General features: G+C 42.8%; 1 protein-coding gene across 22 annotated transcripts in view; it reads left to right on the forward strand.

The window, feature by feature from the left end:
* WNK2 (WNK lysine deficient protein kinase 2) overlaps window positions 1–25,144 on the forward strand; it is a 171,632-nt gene that overhangs the window by 60,700 nt on the left and 85,788 nt on the right. For all 22 annotated transcript variants that reach the window (XR_012159824.1, XM_073351600.1, XM_073351601.1 and 19 more), the window contains 3 exons: window positions 4,503–4,660; window positions 21,398–21,486; window positions 22,375–22,594. Coding sequence is in view for 21 of the 22 variants with exons in the window: in XM_073351600.1 (XP_073207701.1) it covers window positions 4,503–4,660; window positions 21,398–21,486; window positions 22,375–22,594 (467 nt within the window). In the remaining variant the exon portion in view is untranslated. The remainder of the gene's footprint in view (window positions 1–4,502; window positions 4,661–21,397; window positions 21,487–22,374; window positions 22,595–25,144) is intronic.

Genomic DNA, 25,144 nt, shown 5'->3' on the forward strand with positions numbered 1-25,144 from the left:
ATTCTAAAAGAATGAGTCACTAGTTCAGCATTTATTTTTGCCTTCAGAGATGTACTCATTTGCTGCGGGCCTACATTAGCAGCACCCTTGCACTGCAGCTGTCTTTCACTTTAGAGTGGGTAAGTGTCTTCAAAAAAAAACCCCACGTACCCCAAGTACTCTGTATCCCAGGACTGCTATTTTACTGAAACCTGATAACACTTTAAAGTCAAACTGATTTTTTTCACCAGAACATTCAAAGGCCCTTCTCCTCAGGAAAGCCCCAATTCAAGGAAGCACTCTTAGTTGAGACAGCAGTTTTATCTCCATTTTCAGTGGAATTTCAGCATGTGCTTAAGTGCTTTCCTGAATCGGGACCTAAGGGCAGTATTTCCCTGCCAAATGTTAACTTTTTAACCCCAGTCACTTTGGCACCGATGAAGTTGATGCAACACTTCTTTGAGTGGGGAAAGTGTGTGATGCCCCTTTTCCTCCATTCTCAATCAGCTCAACCCTTTTCACTCAAACTTCCTGAGCAAATTTACCCTTTGGAAACTTAAGACCATGAAAATTTCAGCTTTGTAGATGAAAGTTATAGAACCTTGTGGTTGAAAATGAAGTAGCAAAGGTGAGGGAATTTATCATGGCAATGCTCATGTTCCAGCTACAGTATTTAAATACTCTAAAATTCAATTTCTATTCATAAAGAAGCTTTTAGGCTTCTGGAGGAGTGGATAATATCTTATCATAGCAAACTAATCCTGGTAACACCTATTCCCTAGTCAGCAAAACAGTATGTTCTTTTGAAAAGTAATTGCTAAAGTAATTCTTTTGCATCGGAAAGCTTAATAAAAGGATACCTTCATTTTTACTGGTATATTTCAGTAACACCAGCATATAGCTGTTAGACTGATATCATTGAGATTAAAGTGGCTGATTAAATTCTGTGGCCAGATCCTCAGCTCATGTAAATCTGTTTAGCTCCATTGATTTTAATGAACCCATGCTGATTTACACCAGCTGAGATTCTGGCCTTGGATTTTGGTATTTGAAGGTTCTGTCCACTCTAGGAGGCAAGTTTTCCATTCAAAAATTTTCCATCCTCACGATCCCCACTAGTACCAGTAGTGTAATTGAGGCTTCTGTGGCTGTTGGAATTTTTACCACTGAGCCATCAAACCTGCTCAGAGCAGATCTAGACAAGACGTTAGCAAAAATACTGGAGGCTGTTGGCAATTTGTCTCCTCTAGTGGTGGTAGTAGTGGAGGGAAACTGTTGGGAAAAATCCTAGAGTAGGCAAGACTTAATGGAAGTTGAGAAAACCCCTTTATAAACTTGGCTACCTTTTGTAATTCTCTTCAGAAGAGTGCTTACGAAAAAGAGCAATGGATTGAGTAGCATTGGGCAGATCAGTGATTCTGTGAATGAATACTGAGCCCATAGTTGTTCCAGTTTTTAAGGACTATTAAGCATACAGAAAACCTTTTTGAATCTAATTTGTTACAAATGAATTCATACACAGACCAAATGAGATTCTTGCCCCTTGGACTATATTTTTGGAATGCTATTATAGTATCTCCTGCTTTTTAGATTGCTCCCTCCTCAGGGTGGCGACCGTCATTTTAAATGCTGCATAATTCACCAGTTTCTCTTTGTTCTAGGCTGACTGGGATTCAGTGGCAATGTAGCAGGTCTGTAGAGCGTAGTCCACATCTGACACAGCCGTGAACCATTTCGTAGTTGCAATGTAAGGTTCTGTCACAGGTGGCAAATAAAGGGCCAGTATCGGAATGCAGCACTTTTCTGTCAAGTCACCCTAAGCCAAGGTTTTAAAACTCCATATCAAGATTCAGGGTAATTACAGCTGAGTCTTGCTGACAGGTGGGGTCCAACTAGGATATAAAGGGAGTGTCTTTGAGACAGTGGCAACAAGAACAGAGGAGGGCCTGAGAGAGGCCCCAGGAGTATCAAAGCTGAGAGAAGATTAAGCTGAGGCTTATTTTGTCTTAGGCCAGGTCTGTACCAGAAAAGGTTTGCTGGTATAGATATACTGGCAAACCCTCCTAGTGCAGATGCAGCTTATTCCAGCAGAAAAGTGCTTTTACTGATACAGTTGATACCTGTTCCCCAGCAAAAGCACTTTTATGGTGGTATGACTGTGTCTATCCTAGGCTTTCTACAAGTATAGAAATATGAAAAAAAAATCATACTCCTAACCAACATTGCTATACTGTCAAAAGTTTCTAATGTAGACCTGGCCTGAAAGGCCAATAAAGCCAAATCCCAGGAAGGAAGTGAGTTTGGTTTCTAACCCAGAGTCCATGTCTTGTTGAAAACTAGGGAATGACACGGGCCATTAGGAGTCCTTCCGAAACCAAAATTATTACTTTTCTTATGCTCACAGGTTAATGTACCTAGAGAAAACAAACGTCCCTTTTTGCACCTTCTCATTGATATCCTAGTTGGTGGAAAATGCTCTTTCTTCCTTTTAAGATCTGTGATCCTATCTAGATAATCCATTTTCATCTTAAGCACTGCCTTATTCACTCCTCTTGCATCTTTCCTGACATTCATTTGATAAGAAAATAATATTTTATGTACAGACTCCCACCACCCAAGCATAAACTGTCCCATGACTAGATGCAGTTCCTTGAATAAATTGTTTGATGCAAGCACCAGTGCTGAAGGTATCATTTGAGCTCTGTAGACCTCACTGTTCAAAGTAATTGTTTTTCAGAGGCTCTTTGACAAGAGTTAAACAACTATTGTGACTGAATTTCCAAGTCTCGGTGCTCAGCGTGGGAGTTACTCAGTTACCAGTGATGTCATTACTACCTCTGTTTGTTCTTGATTTGCTGTATAGAAAAGGGAACTTTTGAAGGGATTCTAGGTAGCGATTTGTATTGAGCTGCTAGTTCCAGTTATAGACTCATAGAACTGGAAGGGACCTCGAAAGGTCATCTAGTCCAGTCCTCTGCACTCATGGCAGGACTAAGTGTTATCTAGACCATCCCTGACAAGTGTTTGTCCAGCCTGTCTTAAAAATCCCTAATGATGATGATTCCACAACCTCCCTAGGCAATTTATTCCAGTGCTTAACCACTCTGTCAGGAAGTTTTTCCTAATCTCCAACCTAAATCGCCCTTCCTGCAATTTAAGCCCATTGCTTCTTTTCCTATCCTCAGAGGTTAAGAACAACAATTTTTCTCCCTCTCCTTGTAACAACATTTTATGTACTTGAAAATTGTCATCATGTCCCCCCTCAATCTTCTCTTTACCAGACTAAACAAACCCAATTTTTTCAACCTTTCCTCATAGGTCATGTTTTCTATACCTTTAATCATTTATGTTGCTCTTCTCTGGACTTTGTCCAATTTGTCCACATTTCCTGAAATGTGGCGCCCAGAACTGGGCACGATACTCCAGTTGAGGCCTAATCAGCGCGGAGTGGAGCGAAAGAATTACTTCTCGTGTCTTGCTTACAGTACTCCTGCTAATATATCCCAGAATGATGTTTGCTTTTTTTGCAACAGCGTTACACTGTTGACTCATATTTAGCTTGTGATCCACTATGACCCCCACATCCCTTTCCACAGTACTCCTTCCTAGGCAGTCATTTCCTATTATGTATGTGTGCAACTGATTGTTCCTTCCTAAGTGGGGTACTTTGCATTTGTCCTTATTGAATTTCATCCTGTTTACTTCAGACCATTTCTTCAGTTTGTCCAGATCAATTTGAATTTTTAATCCTATCCTCCAAAGCACTTGCAACCCCTCCCAGCTTGGTATCATCCGCAAACTTTATGCTTTATGTACTCTATGTGCTATTATCTAAATCATTGATGAAGATATTGACCAGAACAGTTATGATGGAGTAACAGTGGGGCTTTATTTCAGGCTTATCGCAGTGGGTCCAATTTCTGCCGCCCTAACCCCCACTGAGAAGGACCTTACTCTGAGTAGTTCTGTTGGTTTCTACTCATTGCAGTGATGGTACAATCAGTCTTAATGCTAGTGTTCTTCATGCATGACTTCATATAAGAACTTGGACTACCACACATCTCACCAAAAGTGCAACTTGCTAAGTAATTACTACTTGTATTGCTGGAAACAGTCTGTAAACTGTCTAAATCAGATGTGAAGTTTCTTGTCTTTCTCTTTCCCTTCTCCTTCTCTCTCTCTCTCCCTCCCCGCCCCCCATCCCCATAAAAAATCGTTATGAAACTTTCAGTTTATTTCCACGCCCTATACTGTGTTCACTTCAGGATTTGCTCTTCGCTTCTGGAATTTTTACACATATCTGCATTTCTCACAGCATTACTGATGAGGGTAGGGGCAGTTGTGTGGGGTTCTGTTTTTGTTTTGGGGGGGTGGGGAGGGAGTTTATTTTAGTTGTTTTAAAATAATCTTGCATTTACCCAGACACAGCTGAAATGGGTACATTTTTATAGATCAGGAAAAAAACTGCAGTAAAACATATTTACTATTTGTGTCTATCTTAAATTCTTCCCTTTTGTGTCTAGGTACTCCAGAATTTATGGCCCCAGAAATGTATGAAGAACACTATGATGAATCAGTTGACGTATATGCTTTTGGAATGTGCATGTTGGAAATGGCTACCTCAGAATACCCCTACTCAGAATGCCAGAATGCTGCTCAGATTTACCGGAAAGTAACCTGTGTAAGTGAGCTTTAATAGGTGTACTTACATTTTTATTCAGTTTGTTTGTTTGTTTTTTTAGCATGGGTCTTTATAATCTGAAACCAGTTGAAGTACTTTCTTAACCTCTTAAACAATATGCTGTTTTGGACTCTGAATTGGGATGTATGTTGTGGTGGGATACTAGTAGGGTAGAAATTACATGTCTCCTTTCTCCTCTTCCGGGAGGTAGAAGATGCTTGCAGGTTCATTTGGAATGTCTAAAATTCCACAGTTGCATTACTGCCATCTGGCATTTGGTTTTACTATAGCTGCATAAGGCGAATTTTAATAATCTCTCTGTGCTCCTTGGTGATTTTATTATTTATCTACAGCAGTCAAAGTAGATGGGAGTGGGTAACGCTGTTCTTTTTGTAAATGGGGCTGCCCAGTTCAGCTGGGCTTCCCACAATTCAGAATTGTTTCACGCATGTTATAGTGGAAGAAAAAGGAAAATTCCTACATTGCAGCCTCTAGATACTCTTAATGTTCCTACATTGTGGCAAAGGATATAATCTGATTCAGACCTCTGGCAATAGAGCCTCCTGTCTTATAGCTTCCTCTGTCACAGCTCATCTGTGTAACAAGTTATCTGAAGGTCACTTGAGAGGAAGGAGTCCATGATTAATAGTGTTATAACTGCATTTGGGAGCTCTGTAGGGTCTATGAGTCTCCAAGTACACAACTGGGGAATGGCTCCAATGTATCTACAGGAGGGAGGCTAGGTTGGAGGAGAAGGTGGTCTGAAAGGGAGCCAGGAGTGATCGCTTATACCACCGTATATGATCCTGTGCTGGTGATCAAATCCCAAGTGTCCTGGTCTACGTGAGTTGATCTGGAAACTACCTAGGAAAGCTCTGTGGCTTTAATGGAGACCTAAAGATCAGTGGAAAATCACAACCTGCATGGACACTGAAGTTGCCACTCTACCAGTTTTTTTTATGCGGGGATGTTACCATTAGGTGAAACCACTAACACAATACTTTCTTCAGATTGTTGTTTGCACTGTTGGTTGTAGCTGTGGTTGTCCCAGGATATTAGAGAGACAGGGTGGGTGAGGTGATATCTTTTATTGAACCAACTTCTGTTGGAGGAAGAGAGAAGCTTTCGAGGACACAGAGTTCTTCTGGAGAACTCTGTGTAGACTCCAAAGCTTGTCTCTTTCACCAACAGAAATTGGTCCAATAAATTGATACTACCTCACCCACTGTGACTTTCTTCACAGTGGAACACTTCAAACGCACTGGCACATGAAACACCCCAGGCCTTTCTAGCCAGTTTACTCCCCCTGGGAAATGATGAGGTGGGTTCTGTTGTCTCCCTGAGACATGTAGTTCACCTGGGTATAAGGAAGTGTTAGACAGACAAAACTGCACAGGATCACGTTTATTATCTCTCTGTCTCTCTCTCACACGCACACACACGTTCTGCAACTGCTAGATAGTTACCAGTCCTGAATGTACCGTGACTTGACAAAACTGCACAGGATCACGTTTATTCTCTCTCTCTCTGGCCAGGAAAGCCGGGCACAAGGAAGAGCTGGGTCTCTGTTGGGCATGCACCGATGCCCTTCCATGTTGGCAGCAGAACGTTACCCTCCAAAGTCTTCCATCTCACCTATCCTTTTTGTAGGCTTTAGTTTGAATCCAGAGTCTATAGGTCTTGCTGTGTCATGCTGCCTCTGGGTTCGGTGTGATTGATCACCCGTCAACTGCAGGCATGACTTTCAGCCTAGGACCTGGCTTTGATGTTTCTTCAATTGTACTTTTGTTCTTTTCTTTTGAGGGTGGACTCTTCTTGCTTTGTCAGGGCTGTTGTCTGCATCTTCAGCCGTTGGTGTTTACGCTTTATTTCATCAGGACAGGCTGGGGCTGGAGGTTGATTCCATCATCCATACATACCTCATTCTCACATCTAAACTACACTAATCAGATTACAGCAGGGTTTTGCAAAAATGAAGTGAGCATTTTAAAATGGAGTTTGGGACAAGTTAAAATGGAGTTTGGGTTACAACATGGACAAGTGTAAGGAATGGCAGACAGTGAACAGAAGTTACAATGTTGAAGCAGTGCAAGTTTCAATGATTTTAAGCAGCAATTGGATTGAAAGTGAAACTCAATTAGCCATTTATTGGAGTAGCTGGTTTTATGAATGAATGTAGTTTCATTCATAATACTTTACTTATGAAGTTATATTAATAAAGTGAACAATTAAAAACCATTTCATTGATCAGTTCTACAGAAGGTGGGAGTGGCTGTGCACACCTCTTCTCAAGGACCTAGAATGGAGCCAGGAGGAAAAAGCAGCTACACCTAGAGAAGGCTCAAGCTGAGCTATGGATAATGTTGCTTTTATTTCTAAACCCAAACCCAAGCAAGGTGGTGAGTGTCTAACGTTACATGGTATACAGACTGAGCAGATTGCTTTTGGAAGGCGTGAGCAAGGTCCCAAAAGCACAGCTAGTCTCTCTCTCCATTTTCCTCTGATCAGAGAAGAATCCTGCCAGTCAGAGCTGCCCCAGTATGACGTAGGTTTCAGTACAATCCCATGAATGTGATGGTCACAGCCAGTGAAGCTGGAGACTGAAACGGCATATCCGGAGATGCCTTCTAATAACCGTATTGCTCCACTTTCCTCAATCCCTGCCAGAGCAGACGAGGCCTTCATCTGGTACCCAGCTACGCACCCTTGCCTGATAAAGCTGTAGTGCTTGTGTGGGCCTTTATAATTTCATCTCCTATAGCCCAGAACATAGAGCACCAGTCCCTAACTATTCCCTTGCCATTGCTGTCAGACTGGCAGGCAGAGAACCAGGCACTCCTGCTAGACGGCCTTGTTTTTATAGACCTATTTCTGCTCAGCTGGGCTTGATGATAAGAACAGGAACAGTATGGATGAGCCAGAGTTCCCTGGTTGAAAAGTTGGCGTTGGTGTCACCGAAAGCAAAGTGACGTTGGAGCTGTCTGTGGAATCTGTGGCAATATGCTGACAGTATGAGACCACCACTGAATAGTGAAGTAGTTCTTACTCACTCCTATGTAAATAGTAACCCAGTTACTATTGCAAGTTGCCATTTGTAACTAAGCAAAGTGGGATCTCAGCTACTTGGACTCCCGGCCCAAAGTAGCTTAGAAACACCTTTTTCCTTGCAAAGGGCTGCATCCCATTCTCTGCTCTGCAGGAGGAGTATAATGGAACCGCTTTGCGGTGCAAGCAGCAGGACAAAATCTCTAGCTAATGTTCTAATGGCAGAATCAGGACCAGCACATTGGAGCACCAAACAGTATGGGGTATGTGCAGCCACACAATCATCTAGCCTTTCAGCTACTGTCTGGTCGTCTTAACACGGTCCTTAGCTGGCGGTGCATATTATCCCTTTCCAAAGAAGCAAAGTGAATCTGGTAGCTCACTGAAGCTGCTTGCCCCAAGTCCTAATGCTGGGAGTCCCTTGTACCTCAAACACAGCTAGCTTGGGAAGAACTTCCGGAAGGATTAGCAAGGACTAGGTGCAGCCGGCATGATGTGATGGCCTATATGTACGTCTCTGCACTGCTGGAAGCGATAGTAGCCACTGAGGGAGTGTGGATGTATCCGAATTCTTTAGCTGATAAAATGGACACCAGTATCACCATGAGGAAGGGATTAGCTAACTGCTTGGGGAGGGAAAGAAATGCCTTTCCAAACCCTGAAGGCTGTGTGCAAACTGTCAGTCCCAGAGAGAGGAGCAAGGAGCTGGTCCTCCTAACATAAGGATATTAGAGAGAGAAGTATGAGCCTTAGGAAGGGCTCTTGTTCCCACCCAGGCGAATCTTGGTTTCAGCCTGGATTTCCCCAGGAGAATAGCTGCTTCTGCAGCCCAGGGCGCTACCACAAAGAGCAACACATTGGCTGATCTTTGTGAGTAACCAGACAGGAGTGCATTTTGTTCTCTAGACAGGATGTTACTCCAGTAAGACTGGGGTTTGCTCTGGGAGGGAGGCAGGCAGCGGAACCCTGAGATTCCCCCCTTTCCCCTCCCCCACATGAGGTCTTTTACAGATGGGTTTGACAACCTGAGCAGAAAAAGTTAATTATTTAAAGATTCACCTCATCAAAAAAATCCATAACAACAAACTTTGTTGATTATACAGGCTTTCCGCAGTTAGTGCAGCTGGCATTTTCATTTGTCTCATTAGATCAAAGTAGCTAAGAATATGGAGAGAAATGAAGAGGCCAAATTCTCAATTTTGCTCCTTACAGGGGCCTCACTAGGGTAGAATGTGTCCATAAACTTCTCAAATAAAGAATAAATGATGTAAATGTGGTTTGTTCATGAACACTACTAAATATTTCAACTTAGAACTGACATGGCTTCAACAACACTGCATACAGATATTTACATGAAGCATTGGTTTGCAGGGACCACCTTTTGTATTCTGTGTTTGTACAGTACACAGTCAGGTCCTGGTCTCTGACTAGGGCTCCTAAGCACTATGCTAATACAAATAAATAATAATAGGAAAAACAATGCACCAGAAATATAACTGCATTCCTGTGTCTTTTAAATTGGAAGAGTGTCATTAATGATCTAGCCTTAATGTAACATAGTGCATAGGAGAGTAACACATTGATTACACTGTTTTTAATTCCTTATTCATATTTCTGTCCTCCTCAGCCAGATGTTAAACTCTAACAGCAAAACAATATGTTGAGCTCTTCTCTGTTACGAGAGTGTAAGATGCTGCTGAAATAACATATTTTATTGTTGCTCATAGTGATAGGAACTGTTGGCATGCAAAACTGTTAAATTATTTTCTGAAACTTTCCTCTTTTCACTTTTTTGGTGTTAGAGGATTATGCAGCCATAGATTACTATGTTGTTGCAATTAAGGCCCTTTTCCCTGTCTAAGCTTCTTCACCCAATTGACCCATGGTGCAATTCCATTTTCTTTAGTCATCCACTGTTTGTCCTTTATGTGCAGAGATGTGAGCATGTGGCGGAGATATGAGCATGTTGTCCAGAGTAATATCACACTGATTCCTTGAGTTTTCTCTTTCCTAAGTTTTTACAGAGTAGGTTGAAGATTCTTTGTGAGATTAGACTGCTACTAGCTCATGCCCCTCAACCTTAGCATCTGAGTTAATCTAAAGAATAAAATGGCACACTTCATTTATAACTTTTTTTTTCCACCCAAGGACTCTCATGATGACTTTTTTTTTTAGGCTTCTAGCCACAACCCAAAGAACAACAGAAAGACTAGAAACATGTCTGTGATCCTGTCTGTAGTGACCAAGTTAAGGTTTCAGATTTTGCACTGGGGATCCAAAGCCTCAGTATGCTGGTAATCAGAGTACTGAGTATAAACAAGGTGGGGAAAGTAGTAAAGTAAATTCTGGACTTGGTTCAGTTTAATGCTGCACGATGCAAAAAGAAATAAGGGGGAAAATAAAAAACACGCATTATTGCAGCGAACACTAAAATGATTTTTTTGGGGTCAGCATATTTCCGATGACCTTAGTTCTGATGCTGTAATCTCATTTTTCATGCGTATCTTGTTGTGTTTTTCCCCTAGTCAGATTTTCTTTGTGTTTAATCATTCTGCCAAATAATTTTGATGTAGACAGTGAAGCATATTTTGTGATAAAATATCTGACTTGCTGCTCTTCCCTTGCAGGTCCAATCCAAATATTTGTTTTACTGGTGCACTGCAGAATTCACAGCAAACAAACTTCAGTTCTTGAATCCATTGGGATTTAATAGATGCCTTATTGGCTTTAGGGGCAGGAGCCTAAAGATCACAAACCTATAATTTTAAAACATTGCTCTGTGGAGTCATTTTGTTCACATCCTTTCCCTTTTGAGAGTCTTAATGGGTTTAATGTTTTTCCTGTATTTTGCATTTGGCTTATACAAACAGAAGTAACCCATCTTTTGCAAGAGACTGCTGAAACAGACAAGCCGTGTTATCATTCTCATTGGTCTGTTCATGTATATCAGAGACCTTCTTAGATCTGCAGGTTAGCAGAATTGTCACCTGTTGTGCTTTGAAACAGAGATGAGTTTGAGATTGCATAGGTTCTCGCTACTTAAAATCCTGGGATGAAATTTGGCCTGACTGGGAATTTTGCCATTCTCTTCAATGGGGGCCATGATTTCACCCCTATAGTCTTGACATTTCATCTCTTCTGCATGAAGAGAGTATTTCCTGTTGCAGGAACTCTGTAACTCCACGCAATTCACTCTGCTGGAAAAGTGGGATTTTAGTGCACCAGCACCATATTCCCTCCCTGTTTTTTATTTTGGGGGGCCAAGCAAAATAAAGTGCAGGCTTCAGTTGGCCCTGGATATGATTCTCAGACAGTACCCAACATATGGGCAAATCATTTTTTTTTCTCAGTATTGAAATGAAAGCACCTCTTTCTGTTGGGAGACCAACCCAGTTACCTTGTGCATATAGCCTTTGCTTGCAACATGTAATGTGCCAACATGAGACGACTAATAGTACAGAACATACCCTCTATATTAGGATATCACTTCCATTGCTTTGCAGAGTGAAAGGGTTTTTTTGGTTTTTGTTCCAAAACTCTGAATTATGCCACCACTAACCCACAGTAAACAAAATACCAAAAGCAGCCATCTAAACCAAGGAAAAGATTGTAGAAAAGGTACAGACTTTCAGGCTAATATGGTTTAGGTTTAACTTTGATTTGTCTGGCATCAGTTGTACATTTCTTAAAGCAGACTGTTATTGTTTCAATAGAGTGATTCCTTCCCCTGGTGTAAAAATTGTTGTATCTCTTTTTAGAGACAAGAAGCAATTTTTAGCTCTCTTAGAGTCTGGCTTAGAGATTCAATCTTTTAATGCCCGAAATGTGCGTGGCTGTGCAGGCTCAAAGACCTTTCACTGGACTCCAGTGAATTTTCTTCTTCAAATCTGACCTGTGTTTGAAGAATATGAGGAGGCTCTTTAAAAGTTTCTCATTTTTCTTGTGTGTAGTCCTAAGGCTCTGTGAAGTTTAGCAGCTGAGAACATCATTTAGGAAATATCCCTGTCCAAGAGGTAAAAAAAAACCTAACTCTCTCTCTTTCAGAGGTGGAAGAGCTGGGTCTGCTTTTGTCGACAAAGGCAGCTGTTCAGGGTTTGTGCTGCTGTCTATACTGGGGAGTTCTCTGTCAGTATACTTTAAAAGTTGCTACAATGTTTCCTTGGGAAGACGCAGAAAAGACAGATGGCTTTTGTACAGTGATGAATGAGATGGACCTTTTGATGTCCAATAAGAACGTGAACAGCAGTGTTTCAAGTGACCTCTATAGTAAAAGAAGCAAAAATAGGAGCAGAACTAGATGTGAGGAGGCTTTATATTTAACATTAATTATATGTAGCCCTGTTATGAAATATGATTGACTGATTACTTACTTCCCCAAATGCCTTCTCTTTTGTAGACCGACAGAAACTCCATTGATCTGGTCCCAAAAAAAAAAAAAAAAAATCAAAGAATGTTAAACATGGATGTAAACTATGGGTTCTTTCCACAATCTTTGTCTAAATATTTTGTTACATAAAAATTTAACTCGTAAGAGGGAAAAACCAGGCAAACTTCAGCCTAGGAAAAGAACATGAAAATGGGTACATAAGATTTGCGCCTCATTTAAGCAACAATTTATTAATTTTAATAACAGAGCCATTAGCAGAGATCTGGACTCAAAAAAACCTACAGGTTTGATTGTAACTGTATCCTAGAAGACATGTTCTGGGGGGGGACTTTGTTTTGGTTTTTTTAAAGTTTTTTGCTAATAGAATAGTAGTATTCAAACAAAACAAAAAAATATTAGGAAGATTAATGCTTTTTTTAAAACTGCACCAGGCATTGGCCTGTGCTGCAATCCCTGCATGTGATAAGACCTGTTTAATTTTGTCAAATTATTTAAATTTAACTATTTTAAAAAGCTTCACAGATGCGCCGAGTGCACCTTAATAACCATCAAACTTCACCACCACCCACTAACGGTAAATACTAATATACAAATAAACTCTGCCAGCCATCAGCATTAAATAATGAAATGGAGAGAATTTTCCACAGCCAGCCAGTACATGAAGAAGCAGCCCCTTATTTCTGTTTTTCCCCACCCACACCTTCTCCAGTCCTATCCAGGAGCATCCCCTCATCCTTTTCCCAACCCTCCTGCAAAGTTAATGGCTTTTGCAAAGTGCCAAAAAAATGTTAAGTTAAATTATTTTGGACCAAAGAGAATTAGTGATTCTCAGTCCACCAACACATAACCTCTTGCCTAGGCATGGGAGGGTCTATTAGTGTCTCTACTGTGGAGCTTCTCACCAGTGTGGGAGTTTGAGAATATTTCCCTATTAAGGAGATGTAAGCAAAAGTGAAGTTTAGGTAAGGGCTGGCTGTCAGGGAAAGAACCACTAGAGCACACCCCAGCTACTGCGTTCAAGTCCTTACTTTAATTTAATTTTTTTTTCAGCATGGGAAAATGGTCTTAGGTTTTATTATATTTGCTAATCAGAAAGTCTTCAGTGAGACCATTTACAGCAATTTACCTGTCTTGGAAGCCCACCTGCTTGCTGACAGGTTGTGGTTTCATCAATGTACTGTAGTTTTAATCAGTATCCAAACTTCTTTTTGAGATGCTGCACTTGTGGAAGAGATTCCAGGTCAGGTTCTACCTAAATGACAATGACATGAAAACCCAGCATCTAGTGGCTGTTTTTTCCTGCTCCAAGTGTATGTTAGTGTGAGCTTTTGCATAAATCGCAGCACTAAGGCAGTATTCATTTGCTTGTAAATGGGTAATGCTCTTATGTGGAAAAGGGATTGTTTTTTAAAACAGTTGGAGACACATCTTGACTGGTTGCTAACTTGGCATTGACCTATTACTTGTTTACTTATTTATTGCTATTGCAGTAGTGTCTAGGAGCCCCAGGCATGGACCAGGACCCCCTTCTGCTAGGTATTGTAAAAACAGACTCTGCCCAAAAGAGCTTACAAACAAGAGATGACAGGTATAAACAGACAGGAGTAGAAAGAAACAATGAGACAGCACTGACTGTTCTGTGAGCAGTCTGATGGGCAGTGGTCTCATCTTGCCAGCTCCCTATCCATTGTCAATATTGTTGTAAGCATTATGACAAAGGAGAGATTTGCAGTAGGACAACGAGGTGGCTTTGCAGATGTGTCTGGGGATCTCCTCCCAGGCACAAAGGGCACTAACATGTTCTAGCATTTGGAAAGTTGCTGCTGCCTTTTTAAAATGCTGGTTCGAAAGCAGTATTGAATTAAATCAGTCACAGAGCTGCTCCTCATTATTTGTTTTGTCATCTACTCCGGGTCTAGCCCAGCAGATGTTTGCAGGGGGGTGGGCATGACTCCAAAGAACTTTGAGAGTAATTTAGCAGCCTCGGGAGCCACTCTTTTGCTTTAACACCGTTGTAAGGTCAAAACTCTCAATTGGTCAACTGGGGCCTTCTGTCAAAGGAGACTTTCCTTAAACCAGCAGATTTATTCTCTAGGTGACTAGCTCTGTCCTGCTCTGTCCAAATGCAAGACAAATTGCATAAATGTAAAAAACTCATGCGTTCAGGAAAACCAGACTAAAATGAGAGGTGCTGTGATGTGGTTTACATTTCCTACGTGTTTAGTTCATGTCAAGATACTTGTGAGATAATCTGGGACTATAGAAAGAAACAGGAATATTCTTGTGGAAGCACAACCACTGGATATGTAAGTCTCAACTGTCTGTTTCTTTTCATTTAATTGATATGTGCACATGAGTTCTCCAAAAAGCATTAAGCTGTAACATGTTATGATTTTGATGACCCGTTCTTTCTGACCAGTATAAGCAGGATGGAAATTGCTAACGGCCTTTAGCGAACTACAGTAGCTGAAAATGTGGAACGGTCTGTGTCACATTGCTTTCCACTATGAAATTGCAATGAAAAGATTTATCTAAACACAAGTTCCCTTACTAAGATCACAAGTCTTAGGAGCTACTGCAGAGGGTCGCCCAGAACTTGGAATTGCAGGCCAAGGAGATGGTTGAGCAGGGGGACCCCATGGTGGACATTTTGAGCCCCAAAGGTCCATCTAGAATAGCGCTCCCGCTCATTAAGACCATCCAATCGAATTATAAGACTATATGGCAGACCCCGGCCTCCAGCACTCCAACGACCAAAGGTGCGGAGCGCAAATACTTTGCCCTGTCAAAGGCCTAAGAATTCTTGTTCTGCCACCTAAGTCCATGCTCCCGGGTGGTCTCGGCGGTGAACGAAAGGGAACGCCATGGAGAACAGGCCCTGGCCCTTGAGGCCAAGGAGGCAAAACGCCTGGACCTTTTTGGCAGAAAGGTGAACTCGTTAGGGGGCCTTCAGTTGAGGATTGCTAACCAGCAGGCCATCCTCAACAGGCATAAGTTTAACTCCTGGGTGGCGGTGGGGAAGTTTAAGGACAACCTCCCACAAAATTCCCAACAGGAGTTTACGGCCCTGGTGGACAAGGGCAAGGCAGAAGCCAAGACCTCTCTCCAGGCCTTCCTGGATTCAGCAGGCGTGGCAGCCAAAACAATCGTGTCGGGGGTGGTCAGGAGGTGCTCAGCGTGGCTTCAGGAGTCAGGCCTGCCGCCTAAAGTCTAGAATACACTTCAGGACCTACCCTTGGAAGGGTCCAGGCTCTTTTCGGACCAGACAGACGCGAGGCTGCATAGCCTCAAGGACTCGAGGGCTACACTTAAGTTGCTGGGCATGCACACCCCAGTAACGCAGAGGAAGCCCTTTAAGCCGCAGCCTCCCCGTCAGCGCCAGTACCAGCCTCATCATAGGCATGAGCCTTACCGTAGGTGAGGCAGGGATAATAGGTGACGGCGCAACAACAATAATAACAATAATGCGCCAGGCCAGAACCAAAGTCAGCACAAATCCCAGCCGGGCACCAAGCCAGGCTTTTGAAGGTGCGCTCGGGGACAGCGTACCAGACCAGTCACTGAATCCGTCCCTTTGTTTCTGGAACCGCCTGTCCCATTTCTCCCATGTGTGGTCCAGCGTTACGTCGGACCGTTGGGTCTTATGCACGGTGCTGAACGGGTACTCGCTGCAGTTCTCTCCCTCCCACCCCCCTTCCCCGTCCCTCTTCAGGGACTCCTCTCATGAGCATTTCCTAGAGAAGGAGGTTCACTCACTGCTAGAGGCGGGGGCGGTAGAGGCGGTGCCGCATGGCCTAAAGGGGAAAGGTTTCTACTCCCAGTACTTCCTCATACTCGAGGCCAATGGGGGGCCTTCGTCCCATTTTAGACCTGCGAGTGCTCAACAAGTTCCTGGTCAAGGCCTGGTTCTGCATGGTCTCTCTGGGCACCATCATCCCTTTCCTGGATCCGGGGGGCTGGTACGCTGCCCTTGACATGAAGGACGTGAACTTTCATATTGCCATCCACCCAGCACATCGGCGATCCCTGCGCTTTACCGTGGGCCAAGAACATTACCAGTTTGCGGTTCTCCCATTCGGTCTAGCCGCAGCCCCACAGGTGTTCACGAAATGCATGGCGGTGGTGGCGGCCTTCTTACGGAGGCAGAGCATCCAGGGTTACCCGTACCTCGACAACTGGCTCCTGGCGGGCCGATCCGAAGCAGAAGTGCGGGGCAACATGGAGGTGGCCCTGAGATAGTTCCGCAAGCTGGGGCTCCTGGTCAACGTCCCCAAGTCCACTCTCGTACCCACACAGAGAGTGGAATTCATAAGGGCGGTCCTGGACACGGTGCAGGCCAGGGCAAGCCTTCCAGTTTCCCAATTCCGGGCTATCCAGCAAGCGGTGGCCTCCCTGCGCCAGTTTCCAACAACAACGGCCAGGTGCTGCCTGTGGCTGCTGGACCACATGGCAGCATGCACGCACATGGTCAGGCATGCCAGACTGAGGCTTAGGACTCTGAAGGCGTGGCTCGCTTGGGTGTACCGCACAGGCAGGGATCCCCTGGACTTGACAGCCCCAAGAGACGTGCTGGACTTCCTGCTGTGGTGGCAGTCCCAGCCTGTGGTTTGGAAAGGCATCCCCTTTGCTGCCTCACAACCGGACCTGATGCTGGTGACAGATGCATCAGACCGTGGATGCGGGGCTCACCTGGGGGACCTCAGGTCTTGTGGTCCGGAGCAGAGCGGTCGCTCCATATCAATGTGAAGGAGGTCAGGGCAGTTCGTCTAGCCTGCCAGACCTTTCATGCCACTCTGAGTGGTCACAGCAAGACAGTTCTGACAGACAACACTACTGCCATGTTTTATATAAACAAGCAGGGTGGGGCCCGTTCCTCGCCGCTCTGTTGCAAGGCTCTCCTCTGGGACTTTTGTATAGCCTATGCCATTCACCTTGAGGCGTTGTATCTCCTGGGGGTGCGAAACGATCTGGCGAACTACCTCAACAGGTCTTATTGCATGCACGAGTGGTTTGCCACCAGGGTCAACGCCCAGTGCCCGCGGTTCTGCTCATTCCAGGGCCACAGCCTGGGCTCAGTCGCAGATGCGTTTGTGATCCTGTGGGGAGAGGGCTTGATGCATGCCTTTCTCCCGCTCCCCTTGATACAACAAGGTCCTGCTCAAGGTACACGGGGACAGAGTGGCGGTGGTCCTCATCGCCCCAACATGGCCCCACCAGCACTGGTACACACCACTCCTAGAGCTGTTGGTGGAGGCCCCGGTAGTCCTGCCCCTTCACCGGGATCTATTCATGCAGGACAGCGGGCAGCTTCTCCACCCTGACCTGCAATCACTACACCTGACGGCGTGGAAGCTCTGTGGCTAAACGCCTTGGAAAGCCAATGTTCCCTTTCTGTGCAGCAGATTCTGCTTGGCAGTGGGAAGCCCTCTACCAGGGCTACCTATATGGCCAAATGGAAAATGTTCTTATGTTGGTGTGAGCCCCGACAGATGCAGCCATGCCAGGCACCGGTGCAAGCCATCCTAGAGTATCTCCTGCACCTCAAGCAGCAGGGGCTGGCCCCGTCCTCACTCAGAGTGCACCTGGCGGCCATCTCCTCCTTCCATCCAGGGTTTTCGGGGGGGCTCGGTGTTTTCCCACCCAGTGGTGGGAAGTTTCCTTAAAGGATTGGAGAGGATGTTTCCAATTCCAATTAAAGTATTGTGAGGATGCCCCCCACTCCCTCCCTTGGAACCTTAACTTGGTCCTCTCTAAGCTCATGGGATTTCCTTTCGAGGCCCTCGCTACCTACTCCCTCCTCTACCTTTCCTAGAAGATGGCATTTCTGGTGGCCATTACCTCGGCCAGAAGGGTGTCTGAGCTGAGGGCTCTCACCTCTGAGCCACTGTATACAGTATTTCACAAGGATAAGGTGCAGCTCCGACCGCACCCCAAGTTCCTCTCTAAGGTGGTCTTGCAGTTCCATTTGGGCCAGGACATTTGTCTGCCGGTGTTTTTTCCAAAACCCCATACGGACTCAAGTCACCGCAGCCTACACACCCTGAATGTCTGTCGTGCGCTGGCATTCTATTTGGAGCGCACCAAGCCCTTTCGTAAATCCGCGCAGCTGTTTGTGGCCGTAGCCAAGAGGATGAAAGGCCTCCGAGTGTCGGCACAGCAGATCTTGTCTTGCAGCCGGGTGTGCTATGAGCTCACAGGTGTTCCAGCCCTGGCGGTCACAGCCCACTCAACTGGGGCACAAGTGACTTCCACGGCTTTCCTGGCACAGGTCCTGTCCAGGAGATCTGCAGAGCAGCCACCTGGTCCTTGGTGCACACCTTCACAACCCACTACGCAGTCAACCAACAGGCCAGTGAGGACACGGCAGTTGGCAGAGCGGTCCTCCAATCAGTTGTTCTGTGACTCCTACCCTCCTCCAGAGGTAAGCTTGTGATTCACGTAATGTGGAATGGACGTGAACAAGCACCACCCACCCTCCTACCCCCTGTCGGAGTCGCTGGCAAGAAGGAACCGGAGGGGGTCGGGAGGCAGGGGTATATATGCACGGCGCAGTGGCACCACTTAGGGGCCCCCCCACCAGCCCAACGGGAGCCACTAAGGGAAAAAGTGTCCGAAGCTCGTGCACGTGGCGCACACACACCTAATGTGGAATGGACGTGAACAACACATCTCGAAGAACAACAGTTACGAGAAGATAAGTAACTGTTTAGGTTTAGGTGCAGAACTTTTCTGAAGAGCTGTACTGCTAATCTCAAAGACAGCATAGCCTTGGATGGAGCCTGAAGTCCAATGTACTGTTTTTCTTGTCTAGCACAGTATTATTGTTCTTTTAGGATGAGATTTTAGAAGAAGCTGAAGGGGGTTAGGTGCTCAACTCCACTGAATTTTGGGCTTCATGAGATGCTGTCTTTTAGGTAAATAGTAAAATATGTAAGGACATGAGTAGTCCCATTGACTTCAGTGGGAATACTTATGTCCTTGAGTACCTTACTGAAGTGGGGCCTAAATGCAGAAAACTTGCTTTCCCAAAATCTCCTTCGGACCAGTTTTATTCAGTAGACACCTTTTATGTATAGATTTCATTGGCAGGCTTTTTTGTGTAGACTGAGTCTAAGTGGAAGGATAAATGGAACTTCTTGTCTAGAACTATAGACTTCTTATCACTGTTCTACTACCAGACTTCTCACATCTTGCTCTTGAAATAGTGATTATAGGAAAGCTTTTAATTGTGTTGCATGGGGACAAGTGAGCAGTGTCATAAATCACGAGGGCCTGTTAGTCCATTCTGCTTGATTTGACAAGGACATTAGAAGGGTGGGCTGTTTTTTGCTGGATCATTAGAAATTAGTCTCATAAACAAGAATTAAAACATAATTTTTCTTAGCTTACTGTAGTCTCGTCTCTATATCAGAAATGCCTGTCTACGCAGGTATTGGAAATGCATTGCTTTGTGTTACATATGACCTGTCCAGTTTTTCTTCTAATTATCTTGTTCCCACTTGGGGCAGCAAGGAAAGACACAAGAGCATACAAACCGTATTGTAGCTTGTGACTTAAAATTTTCTCATGCAAGCAGAATCTATATATGCAGGAGGATATAAAAGTCTTGTGAAGTGTGTATCCCATAGAGTGTTGCTTGACTAGAGACAGATGCCTATGTTATCAGCAAGCAAGTGGAGATGATGTTTGACTGCCCTGGTGGGGTTTTTTTTTTTTTCTGTTTTTTTTTTTTTTTCACCATGCTCTTTTCCTGCCACAACTCATACTATTAAGCCTCTCTATTATCTCTCTCCAGGTTTTAGAGGTCTCTGTATGTAGCAGCCTGCATCACCTCTTTTACTGCCCTCTTTAGAGGCAGGGATTATATTGGCACTTTTTCTCCTTGTGATTGTTCCCCCCCATAATGCTTTATGGAAATAAGTTTATGAATGTATATATGACATAACTAGAATGTTTTATGTTACATATGCCATGTAACATATCTCTGTAAAGGTTATGATCTACTGAATCTATTAATCCTATTTGTATGCATGTATCCTTTTTTGTATTTGAAGTTATAAATATTGGCTGTGTACTGGCTTGATTTTTAAGTAGCCTTTGTAAAGCATTTGGTCAGCTTCTTTAGAAAAGAATTTGCAAGTTAAGTGCCCAATCAAGAAGCACTTAACAGACCATGGATCTTGAAAGGCTCCAATCCACATAAGAAGTCTACATGAGGACATTCAAGGTAGCATGTGAGCAATGGCTACTGCTTGTAAAAACTGAGTCATGCATGGACATGTGACTTGCTCATGTGACTCCAAAACTTGGAGCTGGACTTTTCATAGGAGAGAGGAGGGGGTTTCCATCCACAAGAGAGAGTCTATTTAAGCCCGTGGGAGACCACTCCATTTTGTCTTCAGCTGGCTAAAGAGAGAGCCTCTCCACTCCCAGGGATACCTGAAAGAAATCCCCTAGCTACCACCTGAGCTGGAACAAGGGCTGTCCCAGGGGAAAGGATTGTGCCCAGAATGTAAAAATGTTTGAAGCTAATGAAGTTTGTCCTGCATCAGGTTACAGTAGAGATGACACCCTTTCTCCCGAATGTCTCCACTGAGTTTCTACAGGGCACTGGATTTATTCAACAGCTGGGAAATGTGTAAACAAATTGGAGCTGTTTGAGCAGATTCCCATTCTGCTGTCCTCCCTTTTCTTCCCCCCCTCCCAGCTAACAACCCATCCCACCCCACTCCACCCCACCCCTCAGCAATCTGAAAGATTACATGGAGAATAGCTTTCAGAATATTGTATTGATCTTTCGTGTTTGCCGCTGCAATATTGTACCTATGTGAGAAAACACATTTTGTGACTCATCTTGCAAATGACCACCTGAAAAAAATGAATATTTTGTGTCCATTTAGCGTTTAAAGAGTTAATGGAAACCACCTTTTAAAAACCTACATTAAAACCAAATCATCTCAAGGAAAAAAACTGAGAATTGTAACACTGTCATTCCTTAAATGTTGGCTGCAGAGTCCATCCAGGGTAAAAAAGCAAGGCTGCCACATGTTGGTAATAAAGACAAGGGAGGTTTGCATGATGAATTTCAGTGTGACATACGCAAAATAACCTGCTTGTTTCAAAGCACAGTGATACTTAGTTTTGGAAGTTGTTGAATATCTTATTTCCATTCCAAATTAATACTTAAAACTTAAACAAGTGGGTATCTTGGATTTTAGTACAATTTTTCCACAATTAACATTCCTACAGACTTACTGTGATTTTTCTGTTGAACTAATGACTCTTTCCCCCCCCCCCCTTTTTAGGGTGTCAAGCCAGCAAGTTTTGAGAAAGTTACTGATCCTGAAATTAAGGAGATAATTGGGGAGTGTATTTGCAAAAATAAAGAGGAAAGGTTTGTTTCAAATGGCCAAGTTTTGTATGAAAATTTATTTTTATGTTTAGATTTATTAAAGTTTCTCTGGGTGTTCATTGTATAGGAGAAAGTACACAATGCTGTACACCATATGACTACTTCCACCACCACCACCAGCAAAGATCAAGATGATAAAATAAACCCAACCCTCCCTGCTCTTTATTAACTAAGGTCAAAAATGACCGTTCTGATCTCGTGACCTCCAGCCTAACACATTCCATAAAATTTCATCCAGCAGTTTCTGCAATGAGCACAATAATTTATGGTGGAACTAGAGGATGTCTTTCTAAAAAAGACATCCAGTCTTGCTTTAAATACTTCATGTGATGGCGAATCCACCGCACACCTTGATAAGTTGTTCCAGTGAGTATTTAGACTCTCTGTTTAAAAAAACAAACCACACCTTATTTGAATTTGTCTAGCTTCAGAGTCCAGTTTCAGGTCAGACGAGGTGATCACAGTGGTCCCTTCTGGCCTTATAATCTATGAATCCTATAGACCAGAACTGTCTCCTTGATGAGGGGGCCCCCTCTCACCTGTGTCATATTGAATCACAGATTTGTAAGCAGTCTTGGGAAGGAACTGCATTTCTGTTTCCCTCTGCTCCTTTGGAGCACTTGGTGCATAAATGAATAATGCTGAAGCTCTGCCAAATAGCAAATGTCGAATTCCCAAGGATTCCTAAAAATACTAGACATACTACTTCTATCTACTAAGAATACAAATTTCTTATGGCTGCATGCAAAGCATGCTGTTGGTGTTAGTCTTGCCTTTATAGGGCCTTTCTATTTATGTTGTTAAATACTTAATTGAAAGTGTTTAAATTATGCAGTATTTGATATTCATTTTGGACATCATCTGTTCCAGATATGAAATTAAAGACTTATTAAGCCATGCCTTTTTTGCTGAAGATACTGGGGTAAGAGTGGAACTTGCAGAAGAAGACCATGGTAGGAAATCCTCTATTGCCTTAAGACTCTGGGTAGAAGATCCTAAGAAACTGAAAGGAAAACCCAAAGATAATGGAGCCATTGAGTTTACTTTTGATCTGGAGAAGGAAACTCCTGATGATGTTGCACAAGAAATGGTAAAATAAACTTCTCCTGACAAAAATATGTATATAAGTAGTACATAAATCTCAAAGGACAGCAGGAGCAAATCTGGTAAAGTAAATTCCACTCAAAATGGTCAGGCTATCTCATTTAAATAGGATGACATTGGTTTTAGAATGAATGCTGGAAGAAAACTCAAGTAGTAAAAGAGGGAAAACTAATAATCTGGTAAAACATGTTGTTTAATCCCAGGAAGAGACAAAAGAAAACTATATAACCCATCTCTATCTGTTTTATATCTTCAGAGTTGATTGGAGACTTGCTTAAATCAAGGATAATTTCAGACTACAAGTGGACTTGTTTGGAAGAGTTCAAAATTGCAAACAAAAACTGAAATACATTTTCCATTATGCTTTTCACAAACACCTTTTCCATCTTTTCGAAAAGCTCTTCTGGCATTGAAAAATTACGAAGAATTTAGATAAGAAAAGTCCTCTATAAAGAGGCATTGAGCTGATAAAATTAAGCAGGTAGCTGATATCAAAGTATAGTATAAAGAGTGATGGAAGAGGAGGGTGTTTTTTTAATAGTGGTGGATATATCTAACTTAATTAATTTTTTATATCTTCCTTTGTAAAATGTTCTGGGCTTTGTTTTAGAAAACTTTTAACTTCTACTGTCACTATGTTGTTCTTAAAAAGTAATATTATTCTGGAGCATACTTTAATGCAATTGATTTTTTTCCCTATCAAAAGTTTACTTTTAGATAAGATTGACGAGACCAAGAAAGTTGCTAACAAATGTGATCTGAAGTTAGACCAGTTAAATAGATGCACGTGAAGGGAAACTGTTAGAAAGTATGAAGTGGCTGTGGCTGTGGTTCTTGGCCAACGTATAGTATAAAGCTGCGTAGGGGGAAACAATCTTAAATTAATAATAAATATGTATCCTAATCATAACAGTATCTTAAAACTAAAGCAACTTTTTTTCTTGGACGAAAACATGGAAATAATTAAAAGTATGAGCTGTTTATCTCATTTCATAACAGGTTCAGAGGAGCAGATGGTAAAACACATTTATGTATTGGTTCATGAAAACAGGATGAGCAAAGAACACTTCATCTGGACTCTAAATTACTTTTTTTTTCCCCTGTGGGATTTTATTTAGTGACAGTATCACCATCAGTTCTGTTCTGCCAAGAAGGCAACGATTCTCATAGTGTAATTTTTGCTTAGCTTTCACTTCTATCCATAATTTAGCATTCCCAAATACATTGAAGGAAGAAAGTTGGCCTGCTCTATCTTCCTAACTCTGACTTGAAATTGCTATGTAATGTTTCATGCAATACATTGTGACACAACTCACCTTATTCACATTTGCCATGTGATAGTTACCACGTTTTTGTAACCATATTTAAACATTTATGAAAATGGTTGACACTTAAAGTTCTGCAACTTACTTGTACTACCTATGCAAAACTTCTTTTAAGAGGGAAGGTGGTTTTATTTTGTTTAGGCTGAATTACCCACAAAGGGTCACCTCCAAATTACTATATCATCTTTCCCTCCTCCAGACTGTATAAAAATAGCCTGTTTTATTCAAAATGATTAACAGATTTATATAAACACTATCTGCTCCTAAGCCATTTTTTAAAAAAGGAACGTGTATTCCTGAAGTAAGTGGCTTTTTTGACAATTCTAAATTGTTGGCAAATGCAGAAACGCTTTGCTTTGCCAATGTGTTTTGCTGTCGATGCTTGTGGAGAAGATAGTGTTGGGCACATGAAATTTGATGATAGTTAAGAGGTTTCAAAATTCATGAAGTTAAGTAACAAACCCATTTAAAGAATCCATGTAGGCAAAGAAGGAAAGATCTGAAATAAGGCACGTTCACAAGTGGGCTGACAACCTGTGGTTACATTTCACAAATGGTGGTATTGGAAGAAATCGTGCCTTTATTATAAGTTTAGCATTCTTTATATGAAAGCGTGAAGTAGGAACGAATATAATTTTAGAACTTGTTAACATGGCAGATTTTCAGTTCTCTTCCCGTCTGGACTTGAATAGAAGAATTGACTTTACTTTTTGCCATAGAAGGCTCTGTGAGCTTATGTGACTCATCACCCGAGCACATTGTTAATTAGCTCCCCAAAAGCTCCTATTTTCACCACAAGGTTTTTACAAGTAGCACTTTCTACGTCCGTAGTCCAGGGACATCAATTTATGGGCTGGGAGTCCATCAGAATGTCTGCAAGTGCCTAACTGTACACGGCACCTTTCTGCAGCTATCCTCCATTCTGTGTTGTCCCTTTTTTCACACACGCAGCAAAAAAGTAAACTGCCAACGGTCTTGTGGTTGGGCGGGAGGGAAAATGAATATGTCCAGGGTGCCTTTCTGAGGGTAAGCACCCCTGCTCCTGTGAAGGGTGCTTAGAAAGTTCTTGCAATGGTCATAGGTCCTTCCTAGGAGTACAGGGCAAGCAATTATTTTTCTTAAATACTTCAGTGCCAAACGTTTAACTCAAAACTATATTGAATTCCTGATTCTGTGAGGAACAGATGCACGGTTCATGTTATTTCAAACCC

This window comes from Lepidochelys kempii, chromosome 7, assembly GCF_965140265.1.
Source record: "Lepidochelys kempii isolate rLepKem1 chromosome 7, rLepKem1.hap2, whole genome shotgun sequence".
Lineage (NCBI taxonomy): Eukaryota > Metazoa > Chordata > Testudines > Cheloniidae > Lepidochelys > Lepidochelys kempii.